At 37.1% G+C, this 18,798-nt stretch overlaps 1 protein-coding gene across 2 annotated transcripts in view; it reads right to left on the bottom strand.

Annotated features, from left to right (window-relative positions):
- Window positions 1–1,491: 1,491 nt before the first annotated feature.
- Window positions 1,492–18,798, bottom strand: part of TBL1XR1 (TBL1X/Y related 1) — a 113,039-nt gene continuing 95,732 nt past the window's right edge. For both annotated transcript variants that reach the window (XM_059822448.1, XM_059822450.1), the window contains 14 exons: window positions 17,472–17,574; window positions 15,695–15,840; window positions 14,021–14,240; window positions 11,793–11,925; window positions 11,454–11,595; window positions 11,091–11,154; window positions 10,889–10,986; window positions 9,090–9,150; window positions 7,745–7,866; window positions 7,179–7,253; window positions 4,596–4,723; window positions 4,252–4,417; window positions 3,265–3,366; window positions 1,492–1,605 (listed from right to left, as the gene is read on the bottom strand). In XM_059822448.1, the coding sequence (XP_059678431.1) occupies window positions 1,579–1,605; window positions 3,265–3,366; window positions 4,252–4,417; window positions 4,596–4,723; window positions 7,179–7,253; window positions 7,745–7,866; window positions 9,090–9,150; window positions 10,889–10,986; window positions 11,091–11,154; window positions 11,454–11,595; window positions 11,793–11,925; window positions 14,021–14,240; window positions 15,695–15,840; window positions 17,472–17,529 (1,542 nt within the window). In that variant the 5' untranslated portion in view covers window positions 17,530–17,574 and the 3' untranslated portion in view covers window positions 1,492–1,578. The remainder of the gene's footprint in view (window positions 1,606–3,264; window positions 3,367–4,251; window positions 4,418–4,595; window positions 4,724–7,178; window positions 7,254–7,744; window positions 7,867–9,089; window positions 9,151–10,888; window positions 10,987–11,090; window positions 11,155–11,453; window positions 11,596–11,792; window positions 11,926–14,020; window positions 14,241–15,694; window positions 15,841–17,471; window positions 17,575–18,798) is intronic.

The raw sequence follows: 18,798 nt of genomic DNA, 5'->3' as shown, positions 1-18,798 counted from the left end.
GTATACTTTTAATCACATGAGCAGAAAAAGGTTTGCCATATACATCTGTCATTGTAAGAAAAATACTTGATATTGTGAACAGAGTAAAAGACACTATATAGTAGTGATTATTAAAAAAATAGCAGCTTACATCTACCCTATATTTGGAAAAAAAAATGTAGTCACAAGATACAATAAACTGCAGGACTGGAGCAGCAGGGGAATTAGTGCAAGTATTCATCTTTTAAATAAGCTGAATCACTGCTATTAAAATAAACTTGAAGCAAGTCCTCTGTTTAAGATTTTTTTTTAAATCTAAGGTAGTAAACATTTTGCCTCTTAATGGCAGTGTTATCAAATATATGCCAAAGATTTTATTTTAATAAAGAAAAATTACATGAGATACTTTTAATACTGGAGTTTGGTTACAATTATACATCTAAGCTCCTACAAATAATGATGGGCAACTCTCAGAGAAGCTGTGGCATGAACCCTTGTCCAGAAAGATCTTAACCTCTTAAAAACGATCCCCCAGCTATACTTTGCTCCTTTTCACAAATAGTGCACAATTTAACCATATTTTAGCTATGGTCCTAAAGCGACAGAAGATGCATTTTTTTCTCTTTCCTTGTCCTTTTTTTTTTTTGCATCCCTGTATTTTTCTCTTCCATATTTTTGTGCCCTTCTATTCTTAAGTTTGGCAGAATTATGTCCCAAATATGAAACTACTGCATTTCAGCCATGTCACCAGAAAATAAAACATAGCATTATACCCATTACTGTCATACTTCGTAGGTGAGCAGGACGTGAAATATCACACCTTGAAGGATGGTTTTTTTTTTCTCTCTCCATAATCCCTTTTCCACTCTCCCTCTGTTCACAAAATTGTGCTCTGGGAGCCACAAAATGTACCAAACATTATCAGGTTCAATCTACCTCTTCAAAGAATGCATTACAATATGTTTCAAAGAAACGTTTTTTTCCAAGGTGAAAAAAAATATAAACAAGAAACTAATTAACTCCCTTACTTCATGCATCCGTAAACAAACTTAACCAAAACAAAACAGAAAACCCAATGTTTAAAAGCAAAGAAAACACTACTGCTGCAGATTTCTGTAAGTCCATTTTCTCTGTACACACAAACTGGTCAACTACTGAGAAGGAAAACAAAAATACCCCACAATCCATTGGCATAATGGATTTAGGGGGGAAGGGGTAATGAAGGCTGCCATTAGTATCTTCTGAATTTGGTATGTATATGGGTCTGCTCTTGTATACGGTATATTTCTCTCTCTCGCGCGCTCTGTCTTCTGTTTTTCATATCCAAAACCTTTAAATGTTATTTTGGGGCACAGCAGATTCCAGCACTTGGTGAACAGGATTCACAAGCTGTGACAAAACTCTGTCATCCTCTTCAGGGTGTAATTTTTTTTTTTTTTTTCCTCTTTTTTATATACAGTATATGTATATATTTCTTTTATGTTTGGCTGTAGTGGACTGGCCATGGTTCAATTGGGACTATAGCAGTACATGGGTCAGGGACAGTCATTTTGGCTATGTACACATTCATAGTCGGTCCATGGCTTCCAACTAGTAGCGCTATTTCCGTAGGTCTAATACACAAACCTGCAAGAAAAAGAAATACATATCTAGAAATTGCACATTGCACAATATTCCACATTTATACAATTCTGTGTGAAATATCTGAGCAAAACCTATGAAACAGATTGTGCAAGCTTCATCTTGTATCTCTTAGACTGGGGGGGGGGGCTGAATCACCAGGTGAGCACTTCAGTTATGAGCACCCAGCCAGACCTGCTAAGGGTACTGCTGCCTAATGAATGACTATCAGAACATTAACAACCAGTTAATGTTCTAGTTCTGTCAGATACAGAAATCTAGTAGTAAAATACAATTATATAAAAGCTACGCTTTTAGTCATCAAACAGTTCAAATATGCCTCTATTTGCTTAGTTATTATGAGCTATAAGTATATTTCAAACCGGGGGGATGAAGAGGGCTTTTGCTAGCAAACAATGTAAACCAAAATAAACCCAACATTTTTAAAAGAGCAAAAACTAAATGAAAACCAATCTGTTGTAAGTACAATCAGCCTCTTGGGTCAAATTAACTGGAAGACTGGAAAGGTTACACCACATGTATATAAAAGGGTCATCTAGGGTGGAATGATAATTAATTTCTACTCAGGACATGCCTTGACCTTTTGTTCCTTTTATGATATTGTCCATAATTATAAGACTAAAGTGATACGAAAGACCAATCAAAATTAATTCTCTATAATTTAGTCTACTTAAAAATCAGAACTTCCTATTTTCTGTTCTGAAAGCTATCTCACTTACCAGCATGGAGCACGCAGGACAAGAGAACGCTTTGGCACGTGCGTTAAGATACTACCTGAGACTCTGGACTACAAAGTTACCAGGATTCCTTTTTGCTGACGTTTGTTACTTTAGGCTACATACAGCATTTCAAAATACAATTCCTTTATCACTCTTATTTTATTCTAATTTTGCTTTTCCTTAGGCTCTCTTCTCCTTTTTTTTTTTAAACCATGACAAAAGAGAGGCAAGCAAAAAACAACTATTACACTTGTTACAAAGAACTGCATGTTAGTATTTTACTGCAGTACTTTGCAGGACAATGTCAGAAGACCTAGGAGCTGATGCTACAATACACCACTACGAGATGATAGAGGGTGCATTCATGATTAATTAAATATATGATTATATTCTCTGCTTCTATGTAATGGAAGCAGACTGGTGTTTACATATAGCTCCTGTCATTTTTAGGAACTTTCTAATTATGAGCATTCAGAAATTTGTACTTCATTTTTCTGCTCTTTCTGTTGAATGCAATGCAGAAGATATTTCATTCCTATCGTGCGTAACAATAGTATCACCTACACTGAATATTTTCACTCGAAAAGGGCAAAGAGGCAAAAATGAACTTGTTTCCAGACAATAATGAAAAGACCAGCCACAATGAACACATTTCCATGGCAAGCCCCAGTAGGGACAGAAAATTTATATTAGAGGCATCTTCACCTTCTGAGACTTTTGGAGGGTTTACAACAGTAATGCATTAAGCTAGAATAAAGATATATTATCTTTTCAACATTACAGCACCCTTACACGCTAAAAATCTACCTGTGAGCTGGCTGTACTAAGCTTCAGCTACGGAAGAAAACTTTGTCTCCTTTGTTAGTCAAAAGATTTCCAAAAGATGCTTGTTGTTAGAATGTCAAACAAGTCAGGCTGCACTTACTGAACCGTCTGAAGCACTTGCTCCAACTTTGTCTCCTGCTGCATTCCAGCAAACCTCAAAAATCCCTCCTGTTCCCCGATAACTGTGAACTAGGGCACCTGTCTAAAAAGGGACAAAACATGTAATTAATATAACAAAATCCAAGTGAACAAGTAGAATTTGTACAACATGCAAAACTTCCCCACCACTTGTAAAAGCTGAAATTCTCAGAGGAAATGGCCCAGATGAGACTCGTGGACAATCTCAGCACTGCATTGAAGGACATGACAAAACACAATTATCGCATCTTGATCTCTTGTGTTTGACAGGCAAAACTGGGGATGGTCATGACTGCTTCCAGTTACTAAAATGAGCCTTTCAAAAATTAATATTCAATTCCCAGTAGCCAGAGATCACATCTTGCCTAACAACAAGGTCTTTAGACTCATTTGCAATCAGCCCTTTTTTTGCCAGAAATACAAAACAACAGTGTCCTTTCTTAGAAAGCTCTGTAGAAACATTCTGTCATCGTCTTCTCTCGCTTTACATTCTCTTGTTTTTCAGTGAAGTTCAATGAACTAGCTATCAGATTTGTATGTCTACATGCAGTCATCATTTTTCACAGCAAACCTGTTTTATCAGGAGCTTAAAGTTCAGAGTTAACAAAGACAATTTTTGGATGCAACTTGTTATTAAAGACACTTTGTTGAATATGTTTTGTTGGTTTTTTTGGTTGGGTTTTTTTTGGTGGTGGGCTTTGTTTTGGTTTTTTTTGGTTAAGTAAAGACAATGTAAAGACAATTATTACTTCACCATAGGCAAGCTCTCAAAGAGAGATTAAATGTACGTCCATTAACAGAAGTAACCTTAGAACAAAGAGAAAGCGAATCAGCATGTTAGCAAGGGCAAAGCTCTTTATGGCTGAAACACGATGGAGCAACAAAGGTTGGAAGGGTGCTGAAGGAAAAGACCAAAACACAAACTTCTTAACAGACAGAAGAGCTATACCTGTGTATTCCAGATGTGTACACATTTATCAAAGGAGCCGCTGGCCAGGTACCTGCCATCAGGACTGAAAGCTACACTGTACACAGGTTCTTGATGTTTTGTCAGAGTATGAATACAAATTCCTCTGTCTACATCCCATAACCTAACAGTAGAATCAAAGGATGCACTGTCAAGGGAAAAAACACAGATTAACTACGTCTCAATTTGACATATTTTTGTTTCTAATACAAACACAATATGATAAAGTATCTTACATGCTTCAAAACACTCCATGACCCTACATATATAGAGAGTGAAGTAAAAATAATGCTTAACAGGAATTTAAAAACAGGATTAAATAGTACCTTGCTAACATAAGATTGGCATTTGGATTATTTGTTCCTGGTCCTGTAGGACTCCATTTGATAGTATAAATTTCTTTGTTGTGTGCTTGTAAATCATGGACACAACTGTCTTGTTTCATACTCCAGATCTATGATAAAAACGGAAGAAAACACAAAGACATTTAGCACAATATTGTACTAAAATACATTTTACATCTTTCTTCTTTATAATTTGCAGCCTGACTCCTACCTTTTAGGCCACGCAAAACATTTGCTATGACTGCTGAGTTTCTAGAGTAATTATGACAAGTATTACCCCAGTACCCTCCCATTTTTTGAGTTACAAGTACCTGATGGGGTTAATGAGTAATAAAGGTACTGTCTATAGAAACCAATCTGCATGTGCTAACTACAAGCCCCTTGAAAAGTGCAGGGATGATAACAGATGCTAAAATGAGAAGAGCAGTATGTGTATGTTCATGTCTGAGTTGACAAAATATCACAGTCCTATTTTTAAATGAACCTCTTGCTACACAGATTGAGGGAAATAAAGGGATAGTAGAGAACTTTTCTGTTTTCATACAAAACCATAGATGCATACTGAAAAAAACATTATGGCATTTTCCTGGCTTATCAGGATTTGCATTGCCAGGTGTTCAGTACTTCATACACAGGAGGAGTTCCTTAGAACTCCAACTCCCGCAGGATAACCTGCAACAAACAAGTAACTTTATTCTATTAAGAGTTTGCATTGCATACAGAAGGGATTTTGGAAGGCTTTTATACCTTTTCCTAAATGTGAAACTTGATATAGTCGTTAACCATCTGAATGCTTTTTTTAATGATATCTGGTTTAGTAGTGCTTTTAGCTCACCTCTTGTTAGAAAAAGCTAACAGAAGCATGTTTAAGCTCAACTGTATTTAAGATGCAATTGGGGTATATGTGTAAATGAATGATGCTTTTCAGAACTAGTGGCTCACTGAAGGGGAAATTGATTTTCAATGTGCAGACAATTAAAATTGTATTTCCAGTTTAAATTGATGGGATCAAAATCTAGCTTCTCTTTCCAAAACTAGTATAGATGGGAAGAGTCCATATTAGCTGCTCTGGAGAATATCAAGTTGGCATCACGAGAGAGATAAATCAATCACTAGGCATCTTCCATATGCTTAAAAACCTGACATTCATTCCTATTGCCATTGAAACGTAAGTGATCCACAAGTGATTAGTGATGCATAGACTTATCTACAAGCAATTTGTCTTCCAGTTAATCCTGAACAAAATGATAAAATTCTTTCCAGACTGGGCTGAATTCGAAACAGCAACCAAGAAGTTAATTGCCTGAACTGCCTGAGCCCACAAACAGTGACATGTTCCTGGTTGTCACCTCTCTACTCACGGAGGTGCAGCAGCAACAGCTTGAGCTCTAGATTGGAATTCTTCTCATATGAGTTTCAGCTGCCTAAGTATTAAATATCTAGCTTAAGCTAGATATTTTGACTTCATCCATTGCCAATGGAGAACAACTGATGCTCTCCGGGGTTTACTCATCACACTTGACTTAGACACTTAACTTAGGAAAGGATGAATTGCTCTTCAGTGGTGCTAGACACTCTGTTGACTAAAGATGTCTAGACATCTAGCTTTAGACTGAAGGCTTAATGCTTAAATGTTTATATTTAGACATGGTGATTTCCACTGCAAGTGCCTGACTGTGTGCCAGCACAGGAGGGGATATCTGGCTACTCATTCAGCCATTCCCTGTCTCTGATTAAACAATGGTGAGCTAGATGGAAACAACTGTCCCAAGGGCTACTAGTAGGACAGTGCTGTCAACATTAAAACCAAATTCTGAAACTCTACTAAACATAGCGCTAAACACCTACTAAATATAAAGCAGTATGGGAGTAATGGAAAACCATCTGTAACATGGAAACAGCACAGGCCTGTCAGGCATGAACAGCCTCATTTCTTCTAGTGCATCTAATCTGGTGGTATTTTTGTACGGATCTCTAGTGCGCCCTGAAGTCATTTATAAGTTACAGTATCCTATGCATTCACAAGTTTGCCCCCGTTCTACAATAAAGCACGTTGCTATGAATTATTTGGAGGAAGAGCGTAGGTGCAATTGAAAGCTGTAGAATGACTCCTGATGAATTGGAAAAAACAAGGAGTACACACAGCCTCTTAAGAAACAATACGCCAAAGGTTTTAACCAGAAAGAAGGGGAAAACAGAAGAAAACCCGGAAAGGAGCTAGTCACCCATCCTTGTATGTTACACGACACGCATTCCAACTCTTCCTTTTAACCAAAAGCAACCATCAAGTGTGACAGCTTAATGATTAATGACCTGGTTCTGTAAACAGCTAAAAGCACCTAATAAATCATGCTCCAAGTCTCAGAGTGGCAGCCTGCAACAAGTTCTCTGGACCAAAGCTTGGCTCTGATTAACAGGGATTTCCTAGGATTGCCTAATCTTGTTATATTAAAAAAGAACAAATATTAGACGATACAGCAAGTGATGCTGCTGGATTGCTCGAACTAATGGTGCACATTCCAGAGTCCTACAAAGATAAAAGCCAGTACCAGAACTCCCCGTTACCTTCAGAGTCATATCATCAGAGCAGGATGCCAGAAGATTACCAGTTGGATCCCATTTGATTGCGTTTACTTCATTCTAAAATTGAACAGTGAGAATAAGTTGGAGTCTTCACTTCCATTAGAAATGACAGCTTACGAAAGATAAAGTTGGACAGCAGTTATGGGTATTTGTATAATTGTGAGTATTTTAACATTTCATTTTCATTCCTAGCTTTGCCTTCAATAACAACAAGTTTTTGCTACCACATTTTCCCATGCATGCTCTTACACAACATAGGCTATGCACAGCAGTGTCTTAAAGTTACCATGTTTCTTCTTCTAAGCTCACTTTTGCTATGCCATCCTGGCACTGGTGAAAAAAGCTGCACATGGGAGCAAGAATTGTTCTAAATTATAGAGACTACAGTTACCATATGACCTTAACTACAACTACCCGCATATGTATACCTATTGCCTGTTGCCAAAGACCAACCATTACCCAAGCGCCGTGTACTGGCAAGTATACTGGGCCCGAGTCTCTCATTAATAAAAATATAGCATAGCAACCCCCAATTTTCCAGTACTTACTGTGTGACCCTGGAAGGTTTTGACGGGCCTATCTTGTCCCAGTTTACAGACATGAATACACATGTCTGTACTGCAAGAGGCAAATGTGTTGTTACTCTGCCAATCAACATCTAATGCTGGTGCTGAAAGAAAAAGAAAGATATTTAAAACTATGGTATGTATTCTGCAGGAGTTTGATTTGCAAATTTAGCACGCACCACCTTAGAACAAACGCCAACAGGAAGCAACCATTAATTTTTACAGCAGTTCTAAAGGTAATCAAACACTATGAACAGTGAGAAATGCAGCCAAAACCAGTCTTACACAAAGAAATGAAATAAAATTTCATAGAAGTCCTTAAAACATGGAACATATCTGAAATGAACCAGTTATACACAAGACAGTGCAGCAGGACAACAAGCTGTAGTTAAGTCATCTATAAATAAATCTCAAGAGTCAGCACGAGGAACAGGTTCCCACAACTTATCACATCGTCGTGCATGAGCTCATCTCCACTAACAGTCCACGCTTGTGCTCATAGATGGCAGCCAGTGAAAGGTAATGATTTATTTCCTTTCTTTAATTCCAGCATTATAAGGTGTGGTAGCTTGAAGCTTAATCATGGGTGACATATTCCATTTGATCCAGCCAAGATATTTATGGCAGATAGGACACAGAATTGCTTGGAGTAAATCAAGAATTAATGTTTTTGATTGCTGTCATGCTGCTGAAAACGTAGTACAAGCAAAATAAAAAGTGGAAACGAGACACGTTTCTTAAAGGCCCTTCAATGACATGTTTGTCATCCTCTCTATTCTATTTTCCAGCTGATTCTGGCAGGCTTGCACAGCATGCAGCCCACAAAGCAATTTGTCTGACCTCCTGAGAGGCTGCACTCTCATCCCAGCTGGCCCGTGAACAGCCTTTCAGCTGGTTTGTGGCCAAACAAATTGGGGACAGCACAGCAGGCAGCACAGAACAATGGGATGCAGAGCTGGGATTACTGTAGCAGGAAGATGACAAATGCAGTCCTTAGCTGATAAACACAAATCCTTCGTGGCCCACCCACTTGATTTGTCTGCCACTGTACTACACAAAGTCGGTAATATTTGGACTATCTCATGACTTTCATAGAACTGCAATAAAATTGTGACTTATAAAGTTACAAAATCAGAACAATTCTTTGTTTACGTTATCAAAATTCGTAAGACTACAAATATGGGAGTCAGTATCCAAAGACTGCCTGTGAGACTTTGAAATAGTGTAAATAAATAAATAAATCTGAAGTTTATGGAGCTTATTTTTTAAATAAATAACACTTTGTCTTTTCAGATGACAATCCTGAATGATCAAAATCAAGACTTACCAGAATGAAAAGGAAACTGCTGCTTGGCTTCACCAGTGTGGGCATCCCAAATAATTGTGGTCTGTATTAAACAGATAAATAAACAATAAACAAACCTGTACACGTTGCTAGTTTCTCCACAACTGCCACCATTCACATGTATCAGACTACCTAGCCTACTCCCCATAGCCCAAATCTGCTCCTGATTACATATTTCTAGTGTTGTACCCAGTACTAAAGGAAATGGTAATAGAAGTGCAGACAACAGTAGAAAATCTTAATATGTTGTAATATTAGAAAGGTGTTTAATTACAACATTTTGGGGTCTGGAGGTAAGAAGAGGGTTGTGGGCTTTTTTTAAAAAATCTATTTAATTTTTATTTATTATCTCCTTAGTCCTATTTATATTCTTCTAACCTACTCCACACACCTATTTTAATTTCAAATACTTGTATATTCAAATTGTAATTTTAAATACTCAATTGTCCCTAAGGAGATCTTGATATAAACAATTAGTCTCATGCTTAAGGATCTGAAAGATTTGCTTTAAGGGTGTAATTTTGTTCTGAGCTGTTCTCTGCCAATACTTCCGATATCTTTCTGATGAAAGAAATCTTACATGACAAAATTAGTATTTCATAATCACTATATTATATGCCAATATTCCTGACCTACCACAACGATCAATGAAAATTTTGACACTAAATTCAGTGGAAGCATGAACTGACCACACAAATTATTTATGGAAAAGCAGCATAATGTTGGGTCAATCTTTCTGCTAATGCAGAATATTTTAAAGCATAATCTCTGCTTTGTCCAAGGAGTTTTATTAACTGAAACGGGGCTTCTATCTCCTCCAGAATATTTTTCTGCACATTAGAGCTGCACCTCCATAAAGATTTAAAAACTGGCATAAGACACCATAGCTGCCAAAAGAAGAAACCCATCTTTTCCATACTTTGAGACATTTACTTTTCCTTCCTTTGTGCCAGCACAAGCATTTACAAAGCTGGGCATTAAAGCAAACCAGGTTAAATGGGTGCAGGAAACCCCAGCCATATGAATAAAGGAGAAAATCTACTGCTTTACAGTTTTAAGTATTGTGGGCCTGTGGCCTTGCTGAGCATGCAGTTTGCCTGTGTCACTCTTGCACCCTGAAGCAGTTACAGGGGAAAAACTAAACTATTCTTACTCTTTGAACTTGTCTTAAGTCTATTCTTCATCACGATGTGTGCCCTTCCTACCATTCATAAAATCTCCCACACGAACAATGGCTTTGAAATTAAAGACCTTGTGAGTCTTTAAGTTTGTTTAGAGACGTGACATAAAACAGTTAAAACAAGGTGCTTCATGGCATTACACTACTGGCACCTCCCCAGTCAGATACATTGATTTTTCTTATGTTCCAGCTCTAACCTTTTTAATCATTCTCAGGCTTGACTGATATCCAAATGAGCCTGAACCTATTCCTCCAGTACAATTTTTTTTTTTTCCTGAGGCTTTGCACAAAGTGCTTCACTAAATTTTAGATGATTCGGTTTTACAAAGGTTTAATGTTTCTGTGTTCAGCACTTACTTTCCAGCTTACACTAACCTAATTGGGAAGAGATCCAGGGACACTAAAATCTAATAAAATATCTCAATAAACTACTATAAACCACAAGGAAACATAGCTAGCGTAACAAGTTCTTTGTAATTACATATTTACGTCCCATGCCTTTAGTTTAATTTACTTACTTTCTATACCTTTGCTATTATGCTTACAAATTAGATTATAACGGTGAAGGAAAGAATTTTAATTTTACCAAAGATTATCTCACCTTGTCCACTCCTGCACTTAAAATGAAGTTTCCTTTCTTGTTCCATTTTAACGCAAATATAGGACCTTTATGTTGCCCTAAGGTGCTGGCAAGATTACCTGAAAATTTATATTGATATGAATACATTAAAAAAAAAATAAAAAACTATGCTGTGAGCCACAATACAGGAAAATATATTGGCAATTAAAAGTATTTCACTTACCATCTTTAGTCCATATCCTTGCAAAGCCATCGTAAGACCCAGTTGCTAGAAGTGTACCTTCACTCTGCCAGCAAAAAGGTTATTTTATTTATTTTTACCGTATTAACTCAAAGCTAAAGAGCACAAAGCAAATTTCAGGTAGGATACATCTGCATAAGATTTATGATATTTATTCCACCCACTACAACTTACGAAAAAGAAGTCCCCGAATTACAAGACAAGAAATTACAATGCAATTCAAAAACAGAAGTATTTCAGGAGCCGTACCAGAGGATGCACAGTTGCTGTCACTTAAAATTTGACTATGCAAAGTTATAGGTACAATTTTCTCGGAGTATTTTGAGCACTGCCATTCCTACTTACGTTCCAATCCAGCGATGTCACGTCTTTGTTGCTGGGTACATCCTGCCCTCCTTCTCGAATACAGTGTCGAAGTACCAGCTGCGTAGAGCCGCTCGTGCTGTTTTCACTGAGGTTCCATATCCGTGCTGTCGAATCTCCAGATCTACAGAACAGAATAAGAATATAACCCCTTCTCTCAATTAATTCCATTTAAAAAGGTATTCCTTTCAAGACAGCAAATGTTGTGGCATTTGATGTAGGGGGCATTGGGGTAGGTATTATTTTAACGTGTCACCATCAACATACAGAAGCATATCAATGAGCATTGATGTTACGTACATACATGGTTAATGCACGTACCCTGAGGCCAAAAGGTCACTAACGGGATTCCAGGCACAGATGAATACTTCAGATTCATGGCCACGCAGCACCACTGCCTTGTTGGGAGGGATTTCAACGTCTCCATCCACTTCCATCATATCTGTGTGATTATCTGTATTTTGGGAAACAACAGTAGAGAGATGTGGATTTTAATATTTTTGGGACAATACATTGTAACTACTGTATGGTTCATATTCTTCTGGGATGAGCACAACAATTAATTCACAATTTACATGGGTCAAAATTTGACAAAGCTGTAATGTTCCTTTACTTTTCCAGTTCCAATTTATGAAGTACTATAAACAGATGGGGAGTTTCAAAAATGTGAGAAAGCTCTTAGCCCTTCTAAACCTCAGCATTCAAATGGATTTAATTTTGAAACTTCAAAATTGAGGCCAAAAATTAATTTTTTGCTATGTTAAAAAATAAATGCTGATGTTAAAAGTACTCACAGTTTTTCAGGCACTATACTCCATAGTACAATATGTTACTAGTCTATGCCTTAAAAACACATTTATGACACATTCATTTTCAAAAATCTCTCTTTTCACCAACTGCAGTCAAACAGGTTTTAAACCTACTCTCTGACACTTTATTTATAAAATGACTTTAATTAATATAGTAACATTTGGTGATACGGTAAACTGATAACAGAGCTTTTTAAACTGCGTTGGCAATTACCGTGGAATTGTGGCAATACATAGCTTTCTGCGTGGAAGCGATGTTGAATCCATATTGTTCTGTAAAACATACTGGGGGTAATTCAACTGACAAAACAGTTTTCTTGGCAGCTACCATCAATCATTTTCTATTATTAAAAATAAATTCACACTGAGTGTAAATGCGGAATATAAAAAAAGCTCAACAGTTCACCTGTTCCGTATTTATTCACTGTGGTTAAAAAAAACATTTCACACCTATTGCTTAATTTAACATCAAGGGTTTCTGTTGCTGTTTGTATGTGTGAGAAAACAGAAAAGGCTATTAGAACATGCATTATTTTTAAGAAAGAGCACCATATAAAACTGCTTCAATTAAAGCGAATCAATGCCAGTATAATTTGGTGTACCAGCCAGTAGGGGTTGCTGGCATATCACATTTAACAGCAGCTGAGATACGAAGTTTACGCTTACTCTATCCAGTTCACAGTTAACAAGTAAATATTTTTCTGAGATTTTTAAATGAAAGCATCAAAGTAGAGAGCTTATTTGTTTAAGCCAAAGATTATATTTCCAGTTTATTTATCATATATAATAATGAAAAAACCTAGTAAAATCCAGCTGTAAAATGCAAAACTTGTACACAGCTTGATAGGAATATTCTCTCAAAAATGTCCTTTCTTCAGGTGCTTTTACAGCAAGAGCTGTAACTCCCCCTCTCAAATGTGTAATTCAGACTTCCAGACCAGTATTTTCAAAATCACGTTTTAATGCCTGACCTGAACTTTTCTATACTAAGCCTGATTGTAAGGTATGTTCCTTTCACCAGTGATGACAAGTAAAACTCACTTGTTTCACCAATCACAACTAAAATGGAACCAATGAATAAACCAAACCTGCAAGCAGTTGCATCGAATAATTCTGAATAGCAAATAATGAAAACTGATACTGATCAAGGACACAAATGACACAGAACTTGTCTCAGCAACCATGATGATCTCAACATGACACCGAAGTCTGTCCTACAGAGAACTGGTTACAGCTCTCCGATTCATGGGGTTAGCAGAACCTGTCAAAAGTAGTTTGCGGAGCTTCACAAGCAATGCTCAGTTTTAACCAGCTGCAAATTAGCAGACTCCCCCCCTCCAGGGGCCAAAGCTGAGGAGGTGCAATATTTAGAGTTGCCTCCAATTTTTTTTTTTTCCTCTTTATGCAAGAGCTCTCAGAGGGTCCTGTGAAAAACCCTCAGATGATGAGAAAGGAGCAGTACTGGAAGTAAGACTGGTCAATGGAATATTGTGAATTAATGAATTCAGAAGTTTGCATCTCCTCCTGCAATTCCAAATATCAAACTGGGGACAGTCAAAGGTGAGACACCATCTGTTCAAGTATCACCTGTGTCAAAGGTATTCTCTGCAAGCTGAAGGGTTACTAGTACCTCTACACATTTACCTCATTGTCTACTAGCTCGTACTACGAGCTCATACAGTGATAAATGACAAGGAAATGACGTTAACATAGGTTAAAGTCGTTTCTGTCTCAACTTACTTGCTATGGTATGTGCTCCATTCTCTTCTCCATTTGCAGTATTTTCTCCATTTTTCGCTGATCCCTGTTGGTTAGTTGCGGCTGCAGCTGCAGCAGCTGCTGCCTGCTGTTGTGCAAGTTTGTCTCTGTAGGCCTGTTGTCTTGTCTGTACCACATCAGGCATTACTGCATCTATCAGTGAGAGAGACTCTATCGGCCTACCATCAAACAAGGTACCATCCTAAATTACAGCAGAGGGAGAAAACAAAAAAGACAACACCAAGTACAAATTAACATTATGGGCAAAAATTCCAAGGAAAACCAAAGCAAAAGTTTTGATTTAATATAATAAAACAGTTTACAAATGGTGCTGGAAGTGACAGCTCATCATTGTTGTGGGTTAGGATTGGAATTTTAGTCTAAAGTTAAGTGGCCATCATAAATATGCAAAAAAGCCACTGCAGGCCTCTGGCAGAGCTTCTGGAATCAAAACTTTTATGCTTCCAGTTTGCTAAGTCATCTACTAAAGCAAAAAATACTGTAAGCTATCTATGAATATGATTTCAAACATGAGTGGCTGCAACAAAATCTAATGGTTTGTTTGAAGAGCTGCAAACATTGCACGTCAGGTCACTGGCTCGTGAAGTTATTCTAGCTTATTAGACTAATACTTTCCATAAACATATTATCTGGAGAGTTGACTAGTTTTCTTTCCTTTTTTTAAACAGTGCTGGCATGCTTTCAAACAACAAGGAAGAATTTTATCCTGAAATGGACAAGACCCAGTTAAAAATACCCTTATACATATGCTAGGGCTTTGTAAGGCTCTATTTTTAGGAGCTAGAAGGATTCCTTGCGATAAATATAGGGTCCCCTTCTTCTATTCCAATCACTTGCTTTATTTTTCTGAGGCTTCCTAAGGGAAAAGATTTGCTTCACTGGGACTATAAAAACTACACATAAAGAGAAGACATAAGGGAGACTGGAAAGAGAGCAGAATTAGTGAAAAAAATAGTTTCTTTCTGTAATATAACTGACATATACAAAGGCTGCTAACCTTCCAGGCATAAATGAGAATGGAAATTGAGGGTGAGTATCTGCAGCATCAGGCAGGAAGATACATAGCTTTCCGTACTGCTGGAATAACCATTTAAACATCAAATTTAATAGAACCTGCTCAAGATGAATTAGCCAGCAGAGGCAAAAAGCAAACTGGCATATGCTTTCATCCTTCCTGCCACAAATTGAAACCCTCTCTCTATTTGGAAATCTTGCCTTCGGGGTCTCATTACTTCATTATAACGACATATCACCCAAATGAGAGCTGCTCTCCCACCTCCCTAGTGCAAGCCTATGAAAATAAAAATTAAGAGGTAACTTGTTGCAATGATTATCTTATTGCACTTGTCTGGATTTACTACAACATTATATTAGGGTAAAAACTCTACAGACAACGGACCTTTAAGCAATGAGCCAGAACACCATGCCTGGTGTTGTGTGGCTGCACTGGGCAGAACCCCTACCCAGTTATGTCACTCCATTCTGGTTCCACCACTGGAGTCATGGTGAACACCAGCAGTAAGGAATCTGAAGTAAAAGTAGATAAATAGGATACAAGAAAGTTAAGAAAAAATACTAACATTCAAACTTACTGCAAGCAAGGACATAATGCTCCTGTAGGCAAAACCTCCTTACCTCATTAATACTGACTTCTGCCTCTACATACTGCAGACCTTTCTGGATGATGGAAATCAAAGCAGCTGGTGGCACCAGAGCACCGTTTATATTAGACTGGCTGATATGGCTCTCTATACCAAAGGTAAATGCTGAATGGGAAAACCCTAAAGAGAAGGCAAAAACATCAGAATTGATTTATAGATAGGCAATGCTACTTGCCATACTGCTGTAGGATCTTCCGTTTACAAATCTATGCTTATGAACTAAAAAAACCTCATCAAAACATCTCTGTTGTTTCCCTCTTATATGTTTCTAGTTTAAATGTCCAGAAAGACAAAAACTAAGTTTATATATAAACACAGCAATTATTAGTTATTGTATAATTGGCAAAACATTTGTGCATAAGTAAATATAAAAAATATGCAATAGTATTTACATAACTTATATATTCTAAAACTAGAGAGAGGGAGAGTATCGTTTATAGTATTTAATAAAGTATATATCTCCAAGACACCAAGATTCACTTTTCTACTTTTACTCACTGATTTTTTACCCATGAAAGTGAAATGGATCTGTAGGTAGAAGAGCATTCACTTTGTGGCGCAGTGCTGTCAGAATTGTGTGTGTTTTGGCACTTAGAACTACATTAAGAAGTGGCAAGCATGTTATGGTGCGGCACTGGTAGTTGCTTGCTATTTATTTGATCGCCCTGAAAAGGCGAATTTAACCTAGAGAAAAACAGCTGTTTCAGCAAATTAACTTTACTGTCACATAATTTTTTCTTAAACTACTGATTTTTTTTTTTTTTTTTTTTTTTTTTTTTGGCGCTGTCAGGTAACTAGGAAGCTGCCTGCAAACTTTCAGATGAAGATAAAGCAATTTTGTAAGTTTGGCTTCTGTGACAAAAGCAACCTGCAACAGCAGTAAGAACATATAACAATTTTTGAGTAAATTCAGGCTGAACAATGAATAAAAAAACCCTCTGCCATCCACCATTGCTTCTGGTGCTTCTTTGCCTCAAATTGAGAAGTCCATGAGCAGTGGACAGAAGCAGTAGACAGATGTTGCATGAGTCAAATGCATTTTCAAGAAGCCTGAAGTTTGTTTTCAAGTTAGACAATATTCATCTGTCTTTTGCTCTTCCCTCCTAAAAGGCAGGAAGCTTTGGTTAGCCTGACACCGAAGGACAAAATCCTCCAAGAAAATGTCCTGCAGGGAGGGAGGCTTTTGAGAACCCAAGAGTAAACCCTGTAAAAAAATCTGTTCATCTGTATTTAGATCCAAATGATACAAGTCATATGGTCACAGTTGCCACTTCTTCCTTTGAAATACAGCAACATCTGCCCTCCTACAGTCACATTCAGGTAAGGAATTTGGCCACGGAAGACTAGCTCACAGGAGCACCATCACTCCAAGACAGAACAGGAAAAAAACAGTATTTTGGTGGTCATCCTTTCTTCTTCTTCAAGTAGCCTCAAAGAAAATGGTGCAAAGTGCCATCATCACCCTGTAGATAAAAGTGATCTCCAGGAAAATGCATTTCTAGCAATCAAATGAGTCCTTAGTTGGTTGACTGCCATCTGAAAACTCCAAATGACTAAATCTGATTAAGTTACAGAAGGTAACTTGGCAGGAATTCATTCTCTTGTTGAGAAGAAACACCAAGAAACAGCTCAGACAGAAGCACATGCCTACTGGCAAAATAATTAAATGTGTCTGTGTTTGCTAAAGCCAGTTGCAGATGAATAGCAAATAAATTATGCATTATTTAACAACTAGAATTGTAAAAACTCACCTGACTCTTGCAAGTATCTATATACCAGGAAGTTAACCTCATCACTGCTTATACTCATCTTTATTCCCAGTTAAACCATGAGGTCACAACAAAGGACACAACCCTGAAAATAAAAAAAAAGTAGGTCAATTAAGTATTTTTAGTACATAATACACATTTCTCAATAAATGCTGTATTTATAAAGTAAGTAGCTCCCTGGCAGCATAGACAATGGTTTTATTTTATAATGCAAATAAGTCTACTGTAGTCATTAAAAAGTCATTTGTCTCACCACAACATAAAGGTCAGTAGATTAAATATTGAAGGGACTGATTCTCAAATGATGCAAATTGGTACGGACTGGGGAACTATGCTGCTTAATACCAGTACTAAAAAGGCCTCATTTCACAGATTTTTAAAAAATAATCAGTGAATTCATCTAATCAACATTATTGGTATGGAACACATTTTTCAAAACATGGATTTCTCTCTGCCCGACTAACAAAGACCGAGAACTTGGTTTCACGTTGGTATCCAGGCAATTTCTCACTTTTACTTTCTACTTCAATTTTCAGGTACTCCTCCTCTAGTAAAAAAGTGCAATATGGGCTACAACACTGTATCTGTTCAAAGGAAGCCCAGCTATTTCCACTAAAAACTAGAAAACATCTCAGCCATATACTTACGCTTTGCAAAAGGAATTCTAGAAATTAGAGACAAACTCTAGGCTTTCAATTAATGCTTTAAAAATATTGATGGATACATACACACAATTTTCCCTTGATTTTATTAATGGTAAATATTTAGCAAGACAAATAATGTATCAAACTATATATACTTTTGATGACAAATTTTGAAAATATGAAGCAACAAGAGTCTTTAAAATATGAAGAAACAGAATACAGTATTTTTTCTAACTCTAAGCCTCATTTTTGAGAACATTCTCATGCCTTCTGAATGTTTGAAAATCCTTATCTTCCCATGACATCTAGTAAACAAGTAAAAACATCAGTTTCTAGAACATAGTATGAAATAAGGTCCATCTCCTGTTTCTAGTATCTGCCCAGCACTTTTCATCAGCAGACTTTCAAGGTTTTTACCTAGCCGCTCACCATCATTTTCTTCTATGGAACTAGAGTCTGAGAAGGTAAGTGACTGTCCTACTGTTATTTGACAAAGTTTGATCTGGATCTGACATAAAAAAAGGACTAGAGAACAGGTTTTCTTCTATTGTTCAAAATCAAATAAATTTTGCTACATGGCTGCGTGGTCAGGCTATTCACCACTGTTGCTCGAAGTGGGAAAGCGGTGAACACAGCAGTAAGCAACAACTACACGTTATAATTGG

Source organism: Gavia stellata, chromosome 11 (assembly GCF_030936135.1).
Source record: "Gavia stellata isolate bGavSte3 chromosome 11, bGavSte3.hap2, whole genome shotgun sequence".
Taxonomy (NCBI): domain Eukaryota; kingdom Metazoa; phylum Chordata; class Aves; order Gaviiformes; family Gaviidae; genus Gavia; species Gavia stellata.
Note: the sequence above shows the minus strand (reverse complement) of the source record. Positions and strands in the feature narration are given on the sequence as shown.